Source organism: Neopelma chrysocephalum, unplaced genomic scaffold, assembly GCF_003984885.1.
Source record: "Neopelma chrysocephalum unplaced genomic scaffold, ASM398488v2 Primary Assembly neopelma1_91, whole genome shotgun sequence".
Classification (NCBI taxonomy): domain Eukaryota; kingdom Metazoa; phylum Chordata; class Aves; order Passeriformes; family Pipridae; genus Neopelma; species Neopelma chrysocephalum.
In genome coordinates, this window is record NW_020897753.1 from 6,452,582 (window position 1) to 6,473,876 (window position 21,295).

The 21,295-nt window shown below is 49.5% G+C and overlaps 1 protein-coding gene across 6 annotated transcripts in view; it reads right to left on the bottom strand.

Annotated features, from left to right (window-relative positions):
• The window catches only part of SPTBN1 (spectrin beta, non-erythrocytic 1), a 113,876-nt gene that overhangs the window by 15,048 nt on the left and 77,533 nt on the right, over positions 1-21,295 (bottom strand). For all 6 annotated transcript variants that reach the window (XM_027693470.1, XM_027693471.1, XM_027693473.1 and 3 more), the window contains 15 exons: positions 20,579-20,881; positions 19,656-19,809; positions 18,149-19,019; positions 17,885-18,019; positions 16,526-17,282; positions 16,078-16,280; positions 11,426-11,516; positions 7,398-7,544; positions 5,679-5,942; positions 4,890-5,114; positions 4,617-4,706; positions 4,122-4,400; positions 2,789-2,919; positions 1,319-1,523; positions 823-1,197 (listed from right to left, as the gene is read on the bottom strand). In XM_027693470.1, coding sequence (XP_027549271.1) covers positions 823-1,197; positions 1,319-1,523; positions 2,789-2,919; positions 4,122-4,400; positions 4,617-4,706; positions 4,890-5,114; positions 5,679-5,942; positions 7,398-7,544; positions 11,426-11,516; positions 16,078-16,280; positions 16,526-17,282; positions 17,885-18,019; positions 18,149-19,019; positions 19,656-19,809; positions 20,579-20,881 — 4,230 coding nt within the window. The remainder of the gene's footprint in view (positions 1-822; positions 1,198-1,318; positions 1,524-2,788; positions 2,920-4,121; positions 4,401-4,616; positions 4,707-4,889; positions 5,115-5,678; positions 5,943-7,397; positions 7,545-11,425; positions 11,517-16,077; positions 16,281-16,525; positions 17,283-17,884; positions 18,020-18,148; positions 19,020-19,655; positions 19,810-20,578; positions 20,882-21,295) is intronic.

A 21,295-nucleotide genomic window follows, 5' to 3' on the forward strand; every position in this document is an offset into this window, starting at 1 on the left:
ACTGGCTGGCAGCTTGGCCATAAAAGCTCTTTCCTGACCTACTGGGATAAATGCAGTCAGTTGTAATTCCTCTGTTCCTTTAGCAACTTGTTCTCTTCCCAAATTCTCATTCTGGCAGCTGAACATTGTATTTTGGTTTAGAATCCCCCATGTGCTGTATGAGCAGCTGCTGCCTTGTACTTAACATATCTCGACTTCAAAAGATTTGGAATTAGATCAAGTTTGGGTGCTTTTAAAAATCTTAGCCTGGACTGTGGACTTTAAATCTCTCCAGACTGCCTTTAGGAAGCACCAGGAAAGGCCATATTTAAATCAGAATGCCCAGCCTCATAATCAAGTCAGAAAGCCCCTGTGCAGATCTTTAGACTTCCTTTGCCTCTCAGAAAGATAAACAGTGCCTGGCACAAGAGGGTTTGGTTGGGGCTTTTTGGTGTTTTTTAAAACAAAAAAACCCCAAACCAATCAACCAGCCAAAAAACTCCAAACCCCAACAAACCAACTAGGCTTACACATTTCTTCATACTTGTACTTTAAGTCAATACAGAAGCTCTCTGCCTTTATCATTTCTTCTTCACCCAAGGGCAGGAAATGGAGCAATGTCAAACAATTGCTGCCATGTTCAGAAACCTGTGTACTTACAGATGGTTCTTTCAGATAACCAACCTAAGGCACTGACAGAGAAGCAGGCAGGTGCAGTTATTCCCACAGCAATCCACTCGGGAAGGGGCTGGCAGTGCTCTGTGTCCCCGGCACGGAGGGGCCAAGGGCAGCAGCAGAACTGCCCCGCTCAGGTTCCCACACCCCCGTTCCCCCGTCACACACCTGGGTGCCCAGGGCCTGGATATCGTGCTCAAACGTCGTGTGCATTCTCTGTAGTGTTTCCACTGTGTTTTGGTCTCTGCCAAGCTCCTCAGGCAGTTTCTTGTGTTTGTCTTGAATACGCCCTAAGATCTCCTTGGCATCGTGGTAAAATTTGTGCAGTTCGTAAGAGGCTGCAAGGATTTGTGTTCTCGTGTCAATGAGCTCCAGGAGGTCAGCCCAGGCCTCATTGAGTCCGTCCTTCCACTCTGCAATTGTGGCAGCATCTGAGTGTCCAGAGTTGATGAGTTCATCTGCCATGTGGTTCACAGTGTCCACACGCTCCTGGCCAATGTTTCCGGTGTCTCGGGCGAATTCCCGGAACCGCTCCTGCAGCATCTGGAGGGCAGAGCAACAGTGCCGTGGTTACAGAGTGACCCTGAGATGGTCTGCAGTGACCACTCAGTGTGTGCAGCACCCAGGGAGGGCAGGTCGGCCTGCAGCACCTCCAGGAACTCACCGTGACGTGCTCGTAGTCCTGGCCCAGCTCATGGGATCCTGCCACCACCTCCCTCTCCGCAATCCACTGCTCCAGGTCGTCCACCTCGCGGTTGAGCTGGAACAGGCGGTGTCTCTCGTCCAGCTTGCCCCTCCTCTCCTCAGCCAGGTCCTTGAGGCCGGCGTACAGCTTGTCCACCTTGGACTGGCGCATGCTGATCCGCTCGCTGCAACACAGGGAGCCCTGGGTCTGCCCTGGCTCTGCACTGGCTCTGCACTGTGCTCACAAACCCACAGCACGGGACAAACCCCTTCCCCAGGGGATTCACCCACAGAATGCACGTCTGCTGCATGCAGGGCTTGGACTGGGACATGCTGGACCAACCCTCTGCTGGCAGAGGTGACTGCAGCAGCTGGAAAACTTGTCTGTCCTGTACTAAAACCCTCTGGCTGTAGAGAGAGAAGAGCTGAGAACCAAGCTCTCTGTTTGTCTGGCCACAGACCACGCCAGTCTTCTCCCAAAACTACAGTCAGGATCTGAGCTGCTGAGGCAGGGGCAGTTCATTCTCATTTAAACTCTGTGTCCAGGTTCAGCAGCACTCGTGCTTTTTTACCCCCTAAAGTTCAGCATTTCCACACAGTATTAATATTTCTACTGGCTGTCTCTTTTGCCTATATTTGTCTGAACCATACAGCCCTGTCAGAGTGCCTTCCCTCTGCCTTGTAAAGTTGGTGATGTTATTCCAGTACTCAGACAGCTCAGCCAGGAAATCCACTCTCATCAGAAATGATCACGACCACAAGAGAGTGCTTTTGAGTTCAGTAACAACCTTCCACCGGGGGCAGAGGGTGTCTGTCCCAAGCCAGTCCCAGCGAAGGCAGAGCAGTTACACACATCAGCCTCAGAGTGGAGTCAGCCTTGCAGCTGAAGCCAGTGCAGAACTCTGTGTGCTGAGCTGCAGCTCCTACAGCAAAACGGTTCTAAAGCTTCCTGAACTCTCCCCCAGGGAAAGCCGTTTATGGAAGCTGAGATCAATTTACCAAAAGCAAGATATTAATATGCCCATGTTTAAAGCATCTGACTCCAGGCTCCGGTTCTGCTGAAATCTCAAAGAGAGGAGGCAGATTTTGGGGAGGATAAGTGACTGTGACCTTAGGGGCTGGACCTGGAAGTTGGCTGGAAGAGCCAGTCTGGACCTTGTCCCTGAGGACTGCTAGACCTCCATAGGTTGAGCAGTGCTGGCAGACCTGGCACTGCCAGCCTGCACAGGGGCACCACAGGCATTGGCTGAGGGTAAATCAGCAGCTGCATGTACTGACTCTGTCTCCGGCCAAATCAGGGTGGTCCAGCTTGCACCTTGAACTGAGTGAGGCTGAACTCCTCTTCTGAGCTACTTGGGCTGTGCTGTAGTCTTTGTGGGTCAGAACAACCTAGTGAAGGGACTGAACTACTGAAAGAACTCATGATCCAATTAAAAATGGCAGTTAATACCTTTCTGGGTGGTTGTCTGCCACCAAAGTTCTGCTGGTCTTTGAAAGCTGGTGTACAGTTTCAGCATAGTCTTCTACAGCTTGTTCCAAAATCTGGTGTTTCTTCAGCATGGACACGGCACTCTGTTCATCCTGTGAGGGGACAGCAAGGGACAGTCAGGCCCTCACTCCACAGAACAACACCACACAGCAGGTTCAGCTGGTGTGGGAGCAAACAGTGATGGGCAGGGAGAACTATAGGGACCTGCTCCCAAGTACAGCTTGAAAACAAGTCATTCTGCCAGCGGTATATAACAATTGTCACAGCAAATGGTGCCCAAAGACAGCAAAATAACAGTGGAAGAGAGAATGCAGCAGCCCCTCTGGGATGCAGAACAAAATGACATCAGCTGTGCACTGAGCAGGAGGAGTTTCCTCTTCTCTGAAGCTCTTTGTGTGTTCCCACAGCACTGGTGACTGTGCAGGGCTCAGAAACACGGAATAGTTTTAGGCACATCACTTGTCAGGGTTCTCAGTGACAGCATGGGGCAAAGAAAAGAAATCCTATGGAGCCCACGCCAATGGATTCTCCACCAAAGTGTCTGGAGAAGTTCCAACAAAAACCAACTGTAACTTCACGGTTATGAGGAAGAAAAACAACCTCCAACTCTCAGTGTTAACTGGTATTGTCAATAAGTCTTTTCATTAGAATATTTTGCATAACTAACTATTTGCATTAATACTCCTTATTTGCATTGCTTAGATAGAAAAAAGAAAACAAGCCCTTCTTAACTGGAGACTGAACACCCACAGAACGTGTTACACTGACACAAAGCTGAGCTGTATTTTACCAGGGCAGTGAACAGAGTGCATTTATGTCAACACAAATAAGATCCAGCACTAACACTGCCTTGGAAAGCAGGAGTTCATGTCCTCTTGGGTATGGTGTGATGCTGTGCTGGTCTCCTGTCACTGGCAGTCAAAGCTGGTACCAGGTGGTGACAGTGGTGACAGCGGTACCAGGCCCTGTTTCACAGCCAGGTGCTCTGTGCTGGCCTTCAGAACTAACACTGAACTGGACCTGACTGGGCCACACTGGGAGCTCCAACCTTACAGCCAAGGCAGCAGAGTTGCCATACAGAGTGTGAGGATGCTTCCCTGGCTCTGTACAGCCAGACCTACCCTCCACACTGTCAGGTGTATAACAGGTAGAAGTGACAACCACTCGAGGTTTCACCAGGAATTCAATCTGGTTCTGCTGCCATTACATGAGTAGTGCCGTGTTAAATTACGCCACCTTCCTCCCTCTCGCAAAGCAATGGAACCCAGCCTGGTGTTGCTGTGGAGCTGCTCACCTTGGCCTTCTCTTCTGACATCATGTAGAGTTCCTGCTCACTCATCCAGGCCTCGGCCTCAGCCGCATCGAAGTAGTACTGCTGAGCCCTGTGGGACTCCTCCAGGCGCTTGTGGCGCTTCTCCGTCTCCTCGATGAGGAGGTTCCACAGCTGCTTCAGGTCTGCCAGTCTCTGCTGGATCACTTCAGCATTGGGGCTGCTCTCTGTGATGATGTTCTGACTCCTCTCAAAAATGTCATCGATACGAGGCTGATGGCCCTGGATTTCTTTCTGAAGGGTCTACAAGGGAGAGAAGTTCACTGATGAGACAATGCACCAACGGAAAGGAAATGCAAGTCAGGGGCAGCAAAACACACACCATCAGCTCACGTGGGGCTGTGCCACCACCTGTGGGCACACCACAGCACCCACTGCTTTACTCCAAACCTTTCCTTCCCAAATTAGTCAGCACTGAGGAGAACCAGCAGGTGTGGAGCTGTAACAGCACCGACTTACCTGGTTTTTCTTTATTAGTAGCTGCACAGTCTGGAGGTTGTGTCCATGGTCAGTAGATGTAGCTATGGGCATCCTCTCTCCGACCCACAACTGCAAGGGAGAGAAGAGCAGTACACATTATTTCAAACCACCCCAGGGACAGGGAGGGCAGCAGAGGGAGGCTGCAGAAAGCAGCAGCACTCCAACATGGCCAAGAGGCTTCCTCCTGGGATAGCTCTGCAGTAGGTGTGACATTTTCCTACTGCTGGGGAACGGGATTTCCTCCATACTCACAATTTCATCTTCCACGTCCCTGTTGAACTGGTGGATCTCTTTGGAGGCCAGCAGGTTTGCTTTTCTCTCATTCAAAGGCTCCAGCAACTCCAAGAATTTCTTCTCTACAATAAGGCGTTTGCCATCGACTTCATCTGTGCTCTTGCCCTCCTGGCTCAAAGCCCTGGCCTGGCTCTGCAGCTCCTCGATCTCCTTCTTACGAACATCCATTTGATTCTCCAGCATCTAAACACAAACATGGCAAAAACATCCTGAAAACCAGGCTAAAAGCAGTTGGTACAGTTAGGGGCCAGCAACAGCTTCCTCAGAAGGAAGAACAGACACTGGCCAGTGAGGATTCACCACGTTAGTAATTATTGTAGCATTCACACTGCAAGGAATGAGGCTTAAACAGAGATCCACAACTGGGAGCACACACTGATCCCCTCAGCTCTGCCTGCTGGTCAAAGTGGTCAGTTTGGCAACGACATAAATGAGTTCTATTGGTCAGGGTACCCTGAAACACTTGGGAGCACACTCAGCTAACTGCTCCCTGCTGGCCCTGCTATCCTTGCTGCCTTCACAGCAGGGAAGCAGGGACAAGTCTGAATCACAGGCAGGCAGCCACGTGCAGAGAGGGCATCCAAAAATTTGTTTCTGTGTGTATGTCTGGTTCTTCTGAGAGATCCGTGAAACAACAGGAAGAAAGACAAGCAAATAAATTCTGTTCTAAACCGAAAGGCTCCCCCTCCTGTTCCTTCGAGTGCAGCATCTGCTGTCTGCCCTCTCTGCCCCCTGTGCTCTGTTTACCTGCTGCTTCTTCAACAGGATGTTGACACTGGTGAGGTCTTTCCCGTAGTCGTCCGACTGAATCTGGCTCTCCAAGCCATTGAGCCACTTGTCCAGGTCAGCACAGCTCTGGGTGAAGAGCTCGGCCTTGTTTGCGTCGAACAGACGCTGAGCCTTGGTCTGGGTCGTGGATTCCAGCTCGTCCCACATCTGATGGAGACCCGTCAGCTTCTCCTTCACCACGGCCTCGGTCTCTGGTTTCTCTGCAATGAGCTGCATTCCCTCCTGCAAAGCAAAGAGGATCAAATGGAACCTCCTCACAAGCACTCACAGCACTCACAGCACTCCCAGCCCGTCAGGACAATTATCCTGATTAGGGAGCACTCCGGATCCCTCATCTGCTGGCAGCATCAGCCACTCATTTCCTATCTCCAATTATTCAGTGACTCCTTCCAGAGCATCAGCCCCCAGGCCCCTGTTGCCTGGAAGAGGTTTCTGGGCAAGCAATGCCTCTTTTCTCTGCCCTGCTGCACGTGTTCCCTGTGGGAGCTCCTGGGGACACGGCTCAGGGGGAACGGAGCAGGAGCTGTCCAGCTTTTGGGGGCCTCGTCATGGAGAGCCTTGGGGACCCAGGGTAACATTGGGACAGGGAGCTTTTGGCCCCAAAACTGGGCTGTATCAGTGGGTTACAGCAACTACGAGGGGGCTAAGCCAGAGAGGAACAAGATTCCTTGGGAAGCTGGAACCCTGTACCCAGCACCAGCAGGGCACTTGGACGCCTTTTTGCCTTTACAAAATTGCATCAGTTTTGGAAATATTTTCTTTATTCTAATTCTCCCTCTGTCTCTGCACCTGGAATGCTGCTCCCAACCCAGCACATTCAGTGTGAATGTTAATCCAGGGATTGTCACAACTCTGGTCCTTTGCTGCAATCTGATTTTTCAGAGGCAAAGGGGGAGGATGTATTAGCATCACTAAAAAAGAACTTTCAGTACTAAGAGCAGCCTCCTAATTACACCATTAAAGGGTATTGCCATTTGTAGATCAGAGAAAAGCCTCTAATGGGATATGGAGTGCCAAAGTGGGAGAGGAAATGAGCAATTAAGCTAACTTACACTGAACAGAAACCCACTGTCAGAGCAAAGAGGAGACCTCCTCAGTGTTCCAGAGCTGTGCAGGAGAAATGGGGGGGAAGTACAGCTCATCACAGCATATTAAAGCTTCAGGGTAACTTGATACAGAGCTGTGAATCTTAATTAATCACAAAACTGGCTGTACTTTACCTCATGCACTAATTTTGCAAGGGGAAAGAAGCCTGGTTTAGTCCTGAATGAAGGAGAACCAGCTTAGCAACACAGGAGACTAAACTCAGCTATTCCCCTACATTCCATTATTTCCTGGGAAGTGCTTCTACTCTGTTAGCTCAAATCCCCACATGTGCCCTGTTTACCCTTGGGGTATGAAAACTAGGCTGTGCCTTCCTCCTGACAGATAGGAAAGACCAGACAAATTAAACTGGCACCTTGTCCAACGTGAGTCTGTGAGAATGGCTTGGATGAAAACCATTTAACATCAGAGAGGAATAAACTGGGTCAGCTGGAGACACAGTGCAGCAGAAATCTCCTTTAGCCTTCCCTGGGGGATGACTCAGGAGCCAACTCTGCAGAGGAGCAGGTCCCATCTCTGTGCACAGCCACCTTGGACAAAGAGGAGGGCATTTTTCGGGTGTTCTTTACTTACCTTTTCAATCTTCTCCAGCCACTCTTTGTTGGATGCAAGCTCTGCCATAAATGCCTGGTGCTTCAGCCACTTGCTGTGCAGGTTCCTTGCCTCATCATAGGACATGTCCTGGGCTGTAAGCATCTTTTCATTGATCCAGAGGGAGAGCTGGAAAGGAAAACACATGGGGGTTTGTGGAAACACTCCTAGTGTGAAATAATGGGGGCCTGTGGAAACACTCTTAGTGTGAATTAATGCAAAGTATCAAAATGCCTCCGGATCAAGGACAAAGAGACGCCTCTAGAGAAGAGCTGTGTGAGATTCAGAGACTGCTCTTACTCAGGGTTTTCCCCAAGGTTCAGTCAAGGATCTGCCTCTAACAGTGAATGTAAAGACCCATCTGCAGTGCATAGAGAAGCCACGAGTGCAGCAGAAAGGACTTCACTCTGTGATAAGCACAATCAAACACTCAGGTCTCACCCAGTTCACCAGCACAGCAAAGGGACACGTGTCCCACTGGCTGGTCCCAGGGCACCTTCAGATCACTTTTTCCTCTCAGCATTACTCAGGGTGTGACTCAGGGACAGGAGTGTCCCACCACACCCTGTGGAGCCTTCCCTGAGGACACTGCAGACACACACATGGATGGGGTGGCAGCCAGGAGGCAGCTCCAGAACTGACCAGTGCCCCAAGGATTTCCAGCTTTCCATGGACACTCTGAATGAGAAATCCCCTATTTCTACTCACATCAAAAGTAGAGATGGTTTTGTACCGTTAATTCACACCACATTTGTACCTTTTCCCCACAGTCCTTCCTCTATTTAGCTTTACATACATAATCTATTTGTCCAGTCTCCAGTAGGGTTTTGGTATTGGAAATTTTTCTTTCCCCGCTATATAAAATCCAAGATGGTTTTCTTTCTGCAAATACAAAGGCACTGAGAACAATTTCCATATCACCCCTAGAGCAAACCAATAATATAAGAGATAGTTTATTTGCCAAGGGCAAATGGAATGTGGAAATGATCCTAGCAGCCAACATCCCATTTCCTCCCAGAGCGAGTCTGACTGCTTCATCTGCCCCTTAGGTGTGCATAAAACCCACATTCACAGGAATGTTCAGAGAATCTGGAAAGGTTCATTTTCTGCATATTTAGAGTGACCTACCCAAGTGGAAAATGTCAAAACAAATCTCAGCTTGGTTTCCAGAACACCACTTGGGAGAGCAAGCAGCCCAAACCCAGAGCCCTGGCCTCCACTGTGTGCTCAGGACACAGGGCAACAAATTCCACTGAGCACTCACAACCCTGTTTTCAACTCCCCCTTAAAAGCACCATAAGTTCCAAAAAAAGGAAAAACTTATCAGGGAAAACAGAGAAACTCCTCATTGGATCTTCCCATCCAGTCTCAATAGAAAAGTGCTCATGTTAATGAAGACCTCTGTAGGCAGGGCTTGATGTTAGAACAGGCTACTGAGCAGTGCAAGGCTACATGGAGATTAGGAGATAACCCAGAATTAGTGGTTTTACTCCTGCCTTTCTGGGGAGCAGACAGCTGCTCTGCCCTGCAAATTGCACTGCTTGGCTTTCACTGTTTGCTTTTCCTCGGCCACAGCTTTAGGGCTCCCGGGGATTTCAAAGTGCTTCCCGAGGAGAGGCAGCACTGTTCTGTGACCAGCTGGGGGGAGGATAAACCCCTCGTCTCTGCCTCTCACAGTGTTATTCTGCTCCTTCTGAGGGCACAGAAGTGCAGAGACAGTGTTTAAGGGCTCACTATTAAAATCTGGATTTTTGCAAACCACAGGCACGGGAAGTCAGTACCTTCCATGCAAAAGTAGATTTTTAGAAAGTAATACGATTCCCTGGATTGCCCGAGATTGACACTTGGAGCCTTTATTTCTCCAGAAACCCCTAAGTCAGCTGTTAAGGCCAGCAGAGCATTAGGCTTCCTCCCATCCTTTGCAGCTGTCCCAGAGCCCTGTTCCTGTTCCAGCTCCCCCTGTAACACCCTGCAGTGCCAGCCAGGCATGGAGACAAACCCCTCCTGACCCTGGGAGAGCAACAAGGGCAGGGGAAAGGGCCCCGAGTGCTGCTGCCCTTCCCAGGCCCTGCCCAGAGCCAGGCTGGCACAGCCCATCCTGCTGGGAGAGGCTCCCATGGCCAAACCTGCCAGGACATTCCAGGAAAAAGCCCCTCCGAATGTGGAGCCTCACCAGGCCCTTCACTGGTGTTCCCAGGGAAAGGAGCCCAGACAGTGCAGGGACTCCTCAGGGAAGAGCAGCTGGAAGCTCTTCCAAGGTGAGCTGAGAAAGAGCAGGAAGGCAAAGAAAGCTAAATGGCAACATTGGTCAGGTCCCCTCCTCTCAGGATTTCCTGCTGTCACTCTTCCACTCACTCACAAATTTATTTAACACGTTCATATTGACACTGCAAGGGACAGCCAGAGAAACAGCGCCCCAGGATTAACCTGTGACAGTGAATGTGACTCCCAACAACACAGTCTGCTGTTTCCCCTGCCTGTGACCCCTCGGGGAAGGTTTATCACTGCTGAGCTGCTGGCAGGAGCATTATCCTGCCACTCCTGAGCCCCACTGACCCTGCTCAGGGCCTGGCCCGGAGCAGCAGCAGGAAGGACGAGGGGCACGAGGCCACTCTTATAACAACACCCAGCCTGGGGAGGAAAGTGGCTGCCCTGGGAAGGAACGCTGCAGAGAACACTCTTCCTTTCCTCGGGTTACAGAGGGATGGACACTGTCCCTCGGGGCAGGAAGGACAAAGGATCACTGCCGGGTCACACAGGGACTGTTCTCAGCCCCTCAGGCAGGGCTGACCACAAAGCCAAGGGGAGGTGTTCCCATGGCTCCCTTCCAGCCCACAGGACAGTGCTGCTCCATCACACCCAGGGAGGTGTCAGCTGTAAATCCTGAGTCTCATTATGGCTCAGTCTCCTCAGGAAACAGCCCTTCCATCATCACCAGGCTCAATGCCCTCTCCAGGAGGAGTGGAGACACTGGTGACATTTGGGTAATTGTGAGTTTGAACTGTGCAGCCCAGACAGCCAGGCTTTAGTGGCTGGAGAGCAGAGGCATTCAGGCAGCCAGCACTGGAGCTTTCACGTGTTCCTTTTTCTTTCTGTGATAGAGGGACAAACCCAGCTCCTGGGGAACACATCCACACTGACTGGGAGGCTCTAGGAGAGCTCCAGGAGAGCTCCAGGAGCCAGGGGGATCTTTGTACCAGAGATGGCACACAGGAAGGAAGAAGCTGCTGCTAATAACAGCAGCGTTTTTGCTAATCTGTCATGTTTTAACTACCAAGGAAGGAGCTGAGGGCAAGCTCATGGCTGGCTTACGCAATGCAGGGACACAGACTGCACCCAGGCAACCACCCACAACACCACTGCCCAGCTCAGGAGAAAATCTCCCAGGAAAGGCTCTTTAACATCAGCCAGGATTGCAGGAAATAACCTGAACATTACTTGATTGATTCCTTGTGCTAGGACAAGAGTATTCTGAACCTTGAAATGTTGTCTTCGGTGTACAGTCCATATAAATCATGGATACAGTTTCTTTTTTCAAATGTTATAATATTTAACCGTTTTAAACGCATGAAAACTATCAGGTAAATCACACATTACAAATGACCCAGCTTAATCCTGCTCCCCTCTTATTCCTAACCTCCTATCCTTCTGACTAATGTCTGGGAGAAATCACTTGGAATCTCCTTCACCAGGCCACATACACCTGTAGACAAAATTCTTATTAACTGCAGTACTAATCCCACCACATTCCACCAATTATACCACAGCACAAAAATCTTCATTGCTTTTGGCACTTTTCTATGTCTTTAGCTCACGTGACAAAAGAAATTCAGTTCATAAGAGGAACTAAGCATTTATTTTTGCAGGGGTTTTTATGTTTACTCCACACTAAATACTACTGGATGACTTGACTGCAAAATGCTGAGCCTTCCAGGCCTCATAAAACATGGAGTGAATGCCCTTCTGCGGGATGCAGCTTTGAGCAATAAAAGTGAAAGGACATGATTTACCTCTTGACAATCCTGAAGGAACTTTTGGAGGTCCCTGTTATCCTTCAGTCTCATCAGAAGTTCACTGGCTGCTTCACGGTTCTTCCTATGTCTGGTCACAAAAAAAAAAAAAAAAAAACAGCAGAGAAAAGAACTTGAAATAGGCATTTCATGGAAAACTGTGGGTTTCTGGAGCCTCTTTGGGCCCCAGGTGCTGAGTATTTTTGTGGTGTGTGTCCTCTGCTGCCTTTTAAAGGAGGACATTTTGGAGGCTCAGCTCTGTGTGTTATTTAATGGGCTTACTGAGGTTCAGCCTCTATTTGTTTTTGTGACCAGTTAAATACACAGAGAAGGTTTTGAAGTCAGCAGGGTTTCACAAGTTGTCATGGACAGAATCGGGCCTGCAGCCCACAGGAACGTGCAGACTGTTTGCCAAAACCCATAAGAAAACTGTTTGCAAATGCCAACACTCAGGTGGGGTTGTGTGGCCCTTGCAGAGCGAGGACCTGCTGTAATGCTCTTTAGAACACACCTCCAGCATCTCCCTGTCCTGCACAAAGCTGGGAGGGCTGCAGAGCCTTCCCAACATTGTGTTTGACCAACAGCACCCTGGGGGATTTGTGCAAACAGAACCTTTATGCACCTTGGGACAGAGTGTTTAAGAGCAGACAGAATAAAACAAAAGGTTAGTCCAGAAGCCCTGGGTTTCATTCATCACTTGAAGGATGAGTCACAGCTGATAATCCCAAAGGTCTTGGTGGGTTTTTCAAATGGAATGGGGCCTGAAGAGCTGATCCCAAGGTACCTCTGGGCATGTTTTTTAAAAATTGCTTATCTGGAGTAGTTATCCTTGTCCTTTTATTATTTATGAGGAGATTTACATGGAAGAGACAGAGTAAAGAAGATAATTTTTATTTGTTCCTATTGCACTGTGCAGGGGTTTAAAGTGAAATATTGCTGCCATTTGTAATAAGATAAATAGGTAGTGAGATTTGGAAATTATTTTAGAGGGTGGCAATTTATAAGATGAGCTCAGCACATGCTGGCAAGAGCTAAATAAATCTGTGTTAGTGGAGATCTCCAGAGACTCCTGATGTTCCAGAGGACCATAAATTACACGGTGATGACAACAACTGGATTAAGATAGCACTTTCCCTGATCTACACTAAGTCACCAGAGCCAGCTCTGTGGCACGAATTGAGTGACTTCAGAAACACAAGGAACACTTAGGGATACATTTGCTATAAAAGCAGAAGGTCTGTAGGCAGAGCAACAGGAGAAAACCCTTTGCAGGATTACAGTTTGCTTCTCTTTGGTCTCAAGAGTGCCCTGTGAATAACCAGGAGAGCAGGTCTCTGTAGCTGTAGGTCAGGAAAATGGATTTACAGATTGGATGGCAAGGAAGACACAAGTAACCATCAAAGCAAGAGCCTGGAGTCCAAGCCCAGGTGAGCCTGAAGTTTTGACAGAGCACAGAGGAAAAGACACGTAAGTTGTGCCTTAGGAGAAACCTCTCCAAGGCAGCAAAGAACCCTGGGGTCCAGCCCACTCCTTCTTGGCTGCACTTCCTGTGCCTGGGCAAACCCAGTGCATTACTCAGGTCGCTAAAATGAAGCAAAGAACTGCTGGGGTGATTTTATCATGATGATTTCATAGATCTAAGGCTAGATTACACTACAGGCTCTTGTACTCTGGAGAGGACACAAAAGATGAAGTTAGAAGGAGAACTTTCATGACACTTACTTGAATTAAGACTAAGTAGAGAAGTTGTTATGTTGAGAAACCTTGAGTTTAAAAAAACTAATAAAATTATCTCCCACAGAGTGTTGGAAATACTAATTCCAAGGACTTTGAAGGAAACCATGCAGGGATATCAAACAGAGGATGACATACCACAACAAATATGAACTGTGGTGCTTAGAGTGATTTAACTGTAAAAGGTTGTTTTGCTGCCCAAGATGATCTGGAGTGAGACTGGACAAGGAGAGTTCTCTGAAGAACAGGGCTGAACTGTAACAAGGTAGAAGCATTTTGAGAACGGACACTGCTGGAACAGACAGGAATTCCTGTGTTTTCATCACTGACATTTTTTATGTTCTCCTGCTCCAGACTGCCTACATCTTAATATGATTAACTGCTTGCTCAAATATCCCCAAATTCTTTAAAAGAATTCACACTTAAGGTTGCCACTGACTGCTTCTTACTAATTTGTTGCAATAGTTTGTAGAAGAAGATCTCACACTTGTAGAGAAGTTTGCTCTGCAGGCTCCCAATTATTTAGAATGACTTGGAATTCCCCTGCCTGTATCACACACATGACTTACACCCTGAATGTAAGATCTGACACAAATTATTCCAAGAGCAGAGCAGCACAATTTGTCCCAGTGTCCCCATGCTGACTCCCAGAGGCCCCTGAAAATGCTGACAGAGCTGAAAACTGACAAAACCACTTGTGGTTTAACTGTAAAAGCCTTGTGGGTTCCAAAGCCTGTGCAGAAATAATAAATCCTGCACGTGGTGTGGATGTGAATGCAGCTGCCTGCTCACTGACATATATGCAAGGCAGCCTCAGCTCCTCTGGTTGTCCCAGCAAACAAGGGGCCCTCTCCCTTCTGAATGGGCAAGAACAAAAATTACTTCTGTTCTCTGCTGAGCAGAAAGTTGCACAAATACAAAAGTTGATGTCAAACAGGCCCAGATCACAACTGGTGCCAGATCTGCTGCTGTCTTTAAACTAAACCTCACTTGCAGAGTCAGGGAGGCCATGGGGCACACGGACTGGGGCAGTTCCCCAGCACTCCTGCAAGAGAGAATGGAGGAGAAAACACTCCAGAGCAGCACAAGTGCCCAAAGCAGGGACACCTGCACCCAGGAGACCAGCTTCTTTCCCAGCTGGAAAAGCTAGCAATAGCTGGATTCAAACCCATCTGGCTCCTTCCTCCACGTCCTTATTCCCATTTATTCTTCCCTGTGAGCTGCACTAAAGCTGAAATGTTTCTCTCCTGTTGCACTCTCCTCTCCCTGGTACCATCTGTATTTCCACGGGAACCACTCCAGGGCAGGGTGTCTGTGCTGCACCAAGGGACAGGGGGGTCTCCACGACTGTAAAAACCACTGAACAATACTGCAAACTACAAAGAGCTCCATGGGGGAAGTGTGGAGCCACTGCACAGACTTGGACGTGTTTGTTTTGGTCCTTTGTTATACATCCAGGAGGAGCTGGGTCGGGAGAGCCACTTTTTGTAAAAGCAAAGAGGCTTCCTTTGCCACCACTCCCACTGCACCCAGCCCCAAGGCTTTGTTCTCCAGGCTTATCAGCCTGACAGGCTCGGGAGCAATCCCACGGATTTCCTGAAGAGCAGCCACCGGATGGTTTTTGCAGCGCTCGGCATGAATAGCTCTGGGATTGAGGAAACGCTCTGGAAAAAGGGGGCTCAAAGGAATACAGTCTCCAGGACTTGCTGGCCATTCCAAGGAGGAACTCCAGTCCATCCCACAGGGGTGCCTCAGGACAATGGGGACACAGGGGAGCAGCTGCACTGGGGCAGGAACCTCCCTGCAGAGCACACAGGACACAGGCCTGTGTCCCACCACAGCCACCCCAGACAGGGCTGCAAGCAGCGCTGACCTGTTGCTGTGACATCCTTGGATTTCATCTTTTAATATTCCAAAAGCTGCAGAAAGAAGATACCTGACCAGAAGGCTGGGATCAAGCTCTCCTAGTTTCACAAGTGGATGGGAAAACTTAGAGCAGAGGACATTGAAAGTCAGAGAGGGTAAATAAGGATAATTACTGTCCTAGCTGTCCCCTTGCCTGCTTTCATATAATCTCCTCTTGTTGGCCTTTGCAGATGCTCCCTGGGGTCTGGAGTCAAGCTGGTTAGAGAATGGAAATGTGGGGAATCCTTGGGGTTGGGCTGTCAGAGGGCTCAAAGGAAGGGTCATCAATAACACTGGACAGTTCACTGCTGTGTTCTGACACTCACAGCGGAAAAGTGCCTTGAAAGAATGCACTTTTATCCTACCCAAAAGCAGAAAGAACATGAATCACAGCCATGAAAACTGAGCATTTGGGTTTCAAAGACAAAGGAACTCTTAATGTCCTATAGCATCCATGCCACAGCCAGAGAGAGAAGGCAAAGGACTTGTTCCAGGCTGAAAGGCACATTTGTACCAGTGCTGCCTAATCTGATTGCAGAGGGGCCAGACAAGCTGGAAGAGGAGATCAAAGCTGAGGGTGGGGTGGATGCAATGCCAATCCCACTCCTGAAGAGCCACATTCCTCCTTCAGAGGAAGGACAGGAACAGCTGGGAGGGAGCAGAGGAAACCAAGGCTTGTGGAACCAGACACAGCTACTGCTACGGCTCCCACCACAGCACCAAGCCTGCTCTTACTCCAGAATTACATGGCACCCATCAAACAGCCAAATCCTGGGCAGGAGCTCATTACCCAGCAAGCCTCTAGGAAGTGGGAGAGGTATTAGACACAGCTACTGCTACGGGGCCCGTTTTTGAACCAAGGCAGTTCCTATTTTTCCACGGGACAAAAGAAATAGTCTGCAATAGACATTTTCTAAGCTGTTCCTTTGCCTTTGGATCCTGGCAAAAGGGCATCTCTCAGAGAACAGAATTCAGTTACCAACAGCTACATTGTGCCATCGTTCTGATCTCACCTGTCATCAATAGAGTCCACTTTCTCCTGGATTTTGTCAGAGTTAATGTTCCCATCACTAACGAGCCTCCTGCCAGTCTCCACAACTGCATTGATCTTCTCCTCATTGGCATCCATTGTGGTCATGAAATCCTCCTGCTTTTTAATGGCAGCCTCTGCTCCTTCCAAGGTGGTGGGCATCTCTGTGTGTGCCAGAACGTACTCCTGGTTTTACAGCAGGGATCAGAGAGGGAAAAGGGTTACACTCAGGCTGTGCTGCTGCTGCAACAACAGACTCACCACTCATCTCCCAACAAACATCTCCCAAGAACCGTTCCAAGTAAAACACAGTTAAAAAAAGGCAATTTATCTATTTGTGGCTCTCCTGCCAAATGACTTTGTCTGCTAACTGCTTACAGTATACAGTGCCAACCTATAGGAATTAAGTCAGGTATATCTTGACCACTTGCCTGGTTATTAAGAAAGGCTTCTGCTTGCTTGGTGTCTCTGAGAAACAGCTGGTAGGCATGAGACTGGGAAAGGAGATTCTGCCTGTTCTCCCACATCTTGTGGAGCTCATTCCATCCAGTGTCCAAGGCTTGCAGGCGCTGGCGTAGGAACATGTACTGAGCGTCAGTTTGCCCCTGTGTCACCATCTCCCCCATGTCCCTCATCTTCTGATAATCTTCCTCGTAGTTGTTGATCTCGTTCTTAATGTTCTCGTGCTGGGTGAGCAGCTTCTCAGCCTCTGTCAGGGTGTTGGGCATGTCCTCGGACGCGATGGCAGTCTGTGTCCTGGAGAGCCACGACTGGAAGTCATCCAGGTCCCTCAGGAACTGCTGCAGCTTGCTCGCCTCTCCCAGGGACTCCTCCCGGTTCTTCAGGGTGGTCTTCATCTCCTCCCACACGTCGTTGATCTCTGCGAGCCGGGAGAGGATGGCCTGTGCCTGGTCGGGGTGCTCGGACTCCAGCTTCTCCGCCTCCTTCTGCAGGTCGCTGAGCTTGGCCTCGATGGCCACCAGGTCCCGCTCCATGCCCGTCAGCTTCCTCTGCAGGGCCATCACCCCCGCCAGGTCGTTACCCAGGTCCTGCGTGGACTCGATCACTTTGGTCTTTTCCCTGATCCAGGATTTGGTTTCATTACATTCGAGATGGTAGTTCTGGATGCTCAGAGCAGAGAGCAGAGCATCCTTCTTCCTATCCACCAGCTCTCTGAACTGGCTCCACCTGAAACGTGTGAGGAGAGAAGAGCAGAGAAACTGAGACTTGTGGGGAAAGGCTACAGCAACATCATTCAGTGAGCAGTCACTCCTCTCAGCTTGGTTAGTGTAACTCAGCTACTCATGGCTTTCCCAGTCCTTCCCACAGCATCAGTATTTTTAGCAAAGCAACCATTAACCAAGCTGTAGTGAATATCAAAATGTGACAAGTACCAGCACACTGAGTGTCATTTCTCCTCAAGTGAAAAATTGCCAGTTACATCGATTTCTCACACTAAATGCACTCCCTTGGTTTACTGTGAAGCGAAAAACCGAGTGAGTTTACACAAAACTATATTGGTTTCTTTTTTTTCATACTCATTCCAGTCAATTTCCACCTCTCAAATCAAGGCACTGACACACTCAGGGCCTGATTAAGTCAAGAGCAAAACCCCATCTGTTAATCAAATGTTTGAAAGGCACAGCTCCTTCCTTTTGAAGCACTTAGGGCCTACCTTGAAGACACTCTGGTATCAGTATATCTTAAAAAACACGTGTTAGAAACCCAAATGATGTCACCATACTTGTTCCAGGCAGTGTCATGTTCCTGAGCACGAGGCCTTGGCTCACCTGGTGTTGAGTTTATCTTGCTGTGCTTTGATCTTCTCGCCGGGGTGGCCGCTGTGCATCAGCTGCCTGGCGATCTGGTTCACGACGGCCACGCGGGACGCCTGGTTGTTCATTTCTGGTTCCAAGCTCTCAAACCTGGAGTCGGGGAAAACAAACAAACAAAGAAAACACCCCACAGTCATTAGGGAATCTGAGCCACAGGCAAGCTGGTGTAAAAAAACTTCCACCCCTATTTCCCTAACTTCCCGGTGAAGGCACTCTCACCTGTGCTGGATCACTTCCAGGTCCTCCAGCTTCTCTGGAATCTGCATGTTATTCAGCCACTTCTCCTTCTCGTCAATCCAAAGCTCACAAGCGTCTGCCTCGCTGAACATCTTATAAAGAGCCAGGGTGTCCTGCAGGGCCTGCTTACGCAGCCGAGTGAGCTCAGCGACCTCTTTGTATCTCTCCTCGATTCCGGTCAACCTTCCCTGCACATCCGGGGATCCGGCGTGTTCCTGCGGCAGGGCCTTGGCCTGCTCGTGCAGCGAGTCGATGGTGGGCCGGTAGCTGGCAATCTCCTCTGCCACATCCTTGTGCTTCTTGACCAAGGACTGAGTGGAGTACTCGTCGTGGCCAACATCGTTGCTGGACACAATTTTGAGGATGTCCAACATCCACGCATCGATGTCGTCAGCGTCAGCCTGGAACTGGTGAAGCAGGGAGGCTTCCTCCAGGCGCTTCTTCCTGATGGCAGATAACTGCTCCAGGTTGGCCCACTGCTCCCGGATATCCTTAATTCTTTCTCTGATTTTCTCAGACCCAAAGTGCTCTTCCGCGATCATGTCTTCACCTTCTTTTATCGCCTGCTGGAAGTGGCCACTGCGGCCACTCATCTCGTCCTCAAACGCCTTATGTTTGCTCAGGAGTCGGACCACACTGGTGAGATCCTTCCCATAGTCATCAGACGACAGGATCTGCTCCTTCTCCCTGATCCAACCCTCCTCCTCGGCCATTTCCCAGAAGAACTTCCAGAGGCGCCGGGACTCCTCGAGGCGTGCCCGGCGCTCGGCTGCGAGCTGGCACAGCTCCTGGTAGCAGAACTCCATGTGGGCCACGCGGTCCCGGATCACCTGCGGGTCACACGGCTTGTACCCTGCTCGGACAGAGAGCACACGTTACAACCCACAGCTGGGGCACACGCCGAGCCCGCAATTCCTGCTTGTTCCAGCTACAAAGTGTAGGCCAAATAATCCATGGTTGGTCTCCTGAAAGGGAGTGTGAGCTGCTCGAGCTCCACCACACAATAGTACAGATCAGAAAATACTGTTCTTTGCCCAAAGACAAAAAAACCCAAAGCAAAATTCACCGAGTTCAGGTTTATACCAGCTTCACACACAACTGCACAAAATGGATGTCATTTCCTCTAGTCAGTGACAATTCCTAGGGAATTGATTCCTTTTGGCATAAACTGGGACACTATCAGACTGGGCCCAACAACCTGTGTTGTTTGCATCAGGAACACAGAATGGGGAACTCCGGTGACCTCTACAAAGCCAGGGCAGCTGCTGAGGAGGGTGACGTGCCATGCGAAGCACCAGGCCGCACTCAGCTCCTGAGCAGGTTCCTGGGCCAATGGATCATTGACACGGGGAGTACAGCAGGAACTACTGAAGCTGGATTCTCTGATTCCAGGGGGGAATTTCACCCAACCTATCCTGCAGAGCTAATGAGCCCTGCAGCTAATCTCACAGGTAATTAACACACAGAAGGGCGTGTGGCTGCTGGTTACCTTCTCCATCGGTGGCAAACTTCTGAGCAGAGGCATTGACCCCTCTCACTCTCTCAGCCTGGATGGCAATGTCAGCCTCCACCAGGGCGTGTTTCTGCAGCAGGTCTTCAACTCCCAGCAGATGTTTGCCGTAGTCTTGGGACAGCAGAAGCACCTGATCAAAATGTAAAGGACAAGTGAAATGGGCTGAAGGCCTTAAGCTGTTTGTTTCTTCCTGACTCCAGGCACAACACTGTTCTATGCTGGTGCATTAAAGACATCAATTCCAAATGTAGAGAGACAAGGCTGAGAGGAATTTGGGCCAATATTTTTAAAATCACTGCCAATCATGAAGAAGTTGCCTGCTCTTTAATGAGTTTTAAGTCTGGAATGATGAGAGGCTGAGTTAGCTCAGCAGGACCAAGGAGCAGCACTGGGCCAAGGTGCTGTGGGCTCCCACTGAGCTACACACAGCTTTCTTTCCTCCAACAGCTTCCAAGTTCTGCTGGCTGATGGACAAGTCATGGTCCTTTCCCTTCCCAAATCCCATGAGAACAGACAGGAAGAAATTCATGCTTTTTAAAGCACAGAGGTGAAGAGGTGACTTGTTCCCCATGTAAATTGTGATGAAGAGAGATGATTTAATTCCCTTTCACCAAACCTGTCCTCTTTACCCAGGCACTGTGACCAAAGCCCGTGGCCCTTATGAGACAGGCCTGAAGATGGAAAGTGGCTTTTTATAGGAGTGAACTTATTCTTTTTCCTTACTTGTTTTTAATCTTTAACAAATCAGCATAAGGAATTTGTTTCTTAGGAAGGAATTTGGATCTTCTGTGTTTGTCTGTGAAACCAGAGGGGCAAAATGAATCTTAAAGCTTGACCAAACAGGACACATCCACCTCTGGACAATATTTGGCGCATGTGCTCCAACGGGTTCCACCCACCTTCATCTCGTCCATCCAGTCCATGATGTACAGCATTTCCTGGAAGATCTTCTGCAGGCCGAGGTTCATCTCGAGCCGCTGCCTGCGCGCACGGAGCAGCTCCAGGAGATACTCCCAGAGGCGGATGACGTTGTCCTTCCTGGCAGTGATCCTCTTGATGTCGTGGTAGTTCTCGGTCTCCAGCTCCTTGGCCACGGCCACCACGGCCTGGACGCGCTCCTCGTAGGCCGCGATGTCCGTCTCGATGGCCTCGTGCTTCTTGGTGGCAGCCTCGACCGCCGGCAGGTCGAAGCCAAAGTTGTCCTGCAAGGACAGAGGCACCTCTTCAGGGATGGCTGCTGAGGAGAGGAGCCCCACTGCTCAACCCCTGACAGCAGTGCTGACTGTGCACAGTGCACCTGTGAGCAAAGCTGGCATCTCAAAATGGCCCGAGAAGTCTTCTTTAATAAAACAAGAGGCACCTCTGATAACAGAGAGCCACTGATAAAATCAGAGATATCAGTCACTACCTGAGAAAGAATCACGCGGCCATCAGGATTAGGCTGGGGTTTTGGATATTAAAAAATTAAATTAATTCCTGGGCTAATTTCACTGAATACACCAAAACACTCAGATAAAGAAAATCTTGACTGCGGGTAGTTATTTCCTCCTCAAATCTCCTGAGCACAGGCTGATAGATCCAGGGAAGGGGTATCCCCAATGCATTAAAGACAGGAC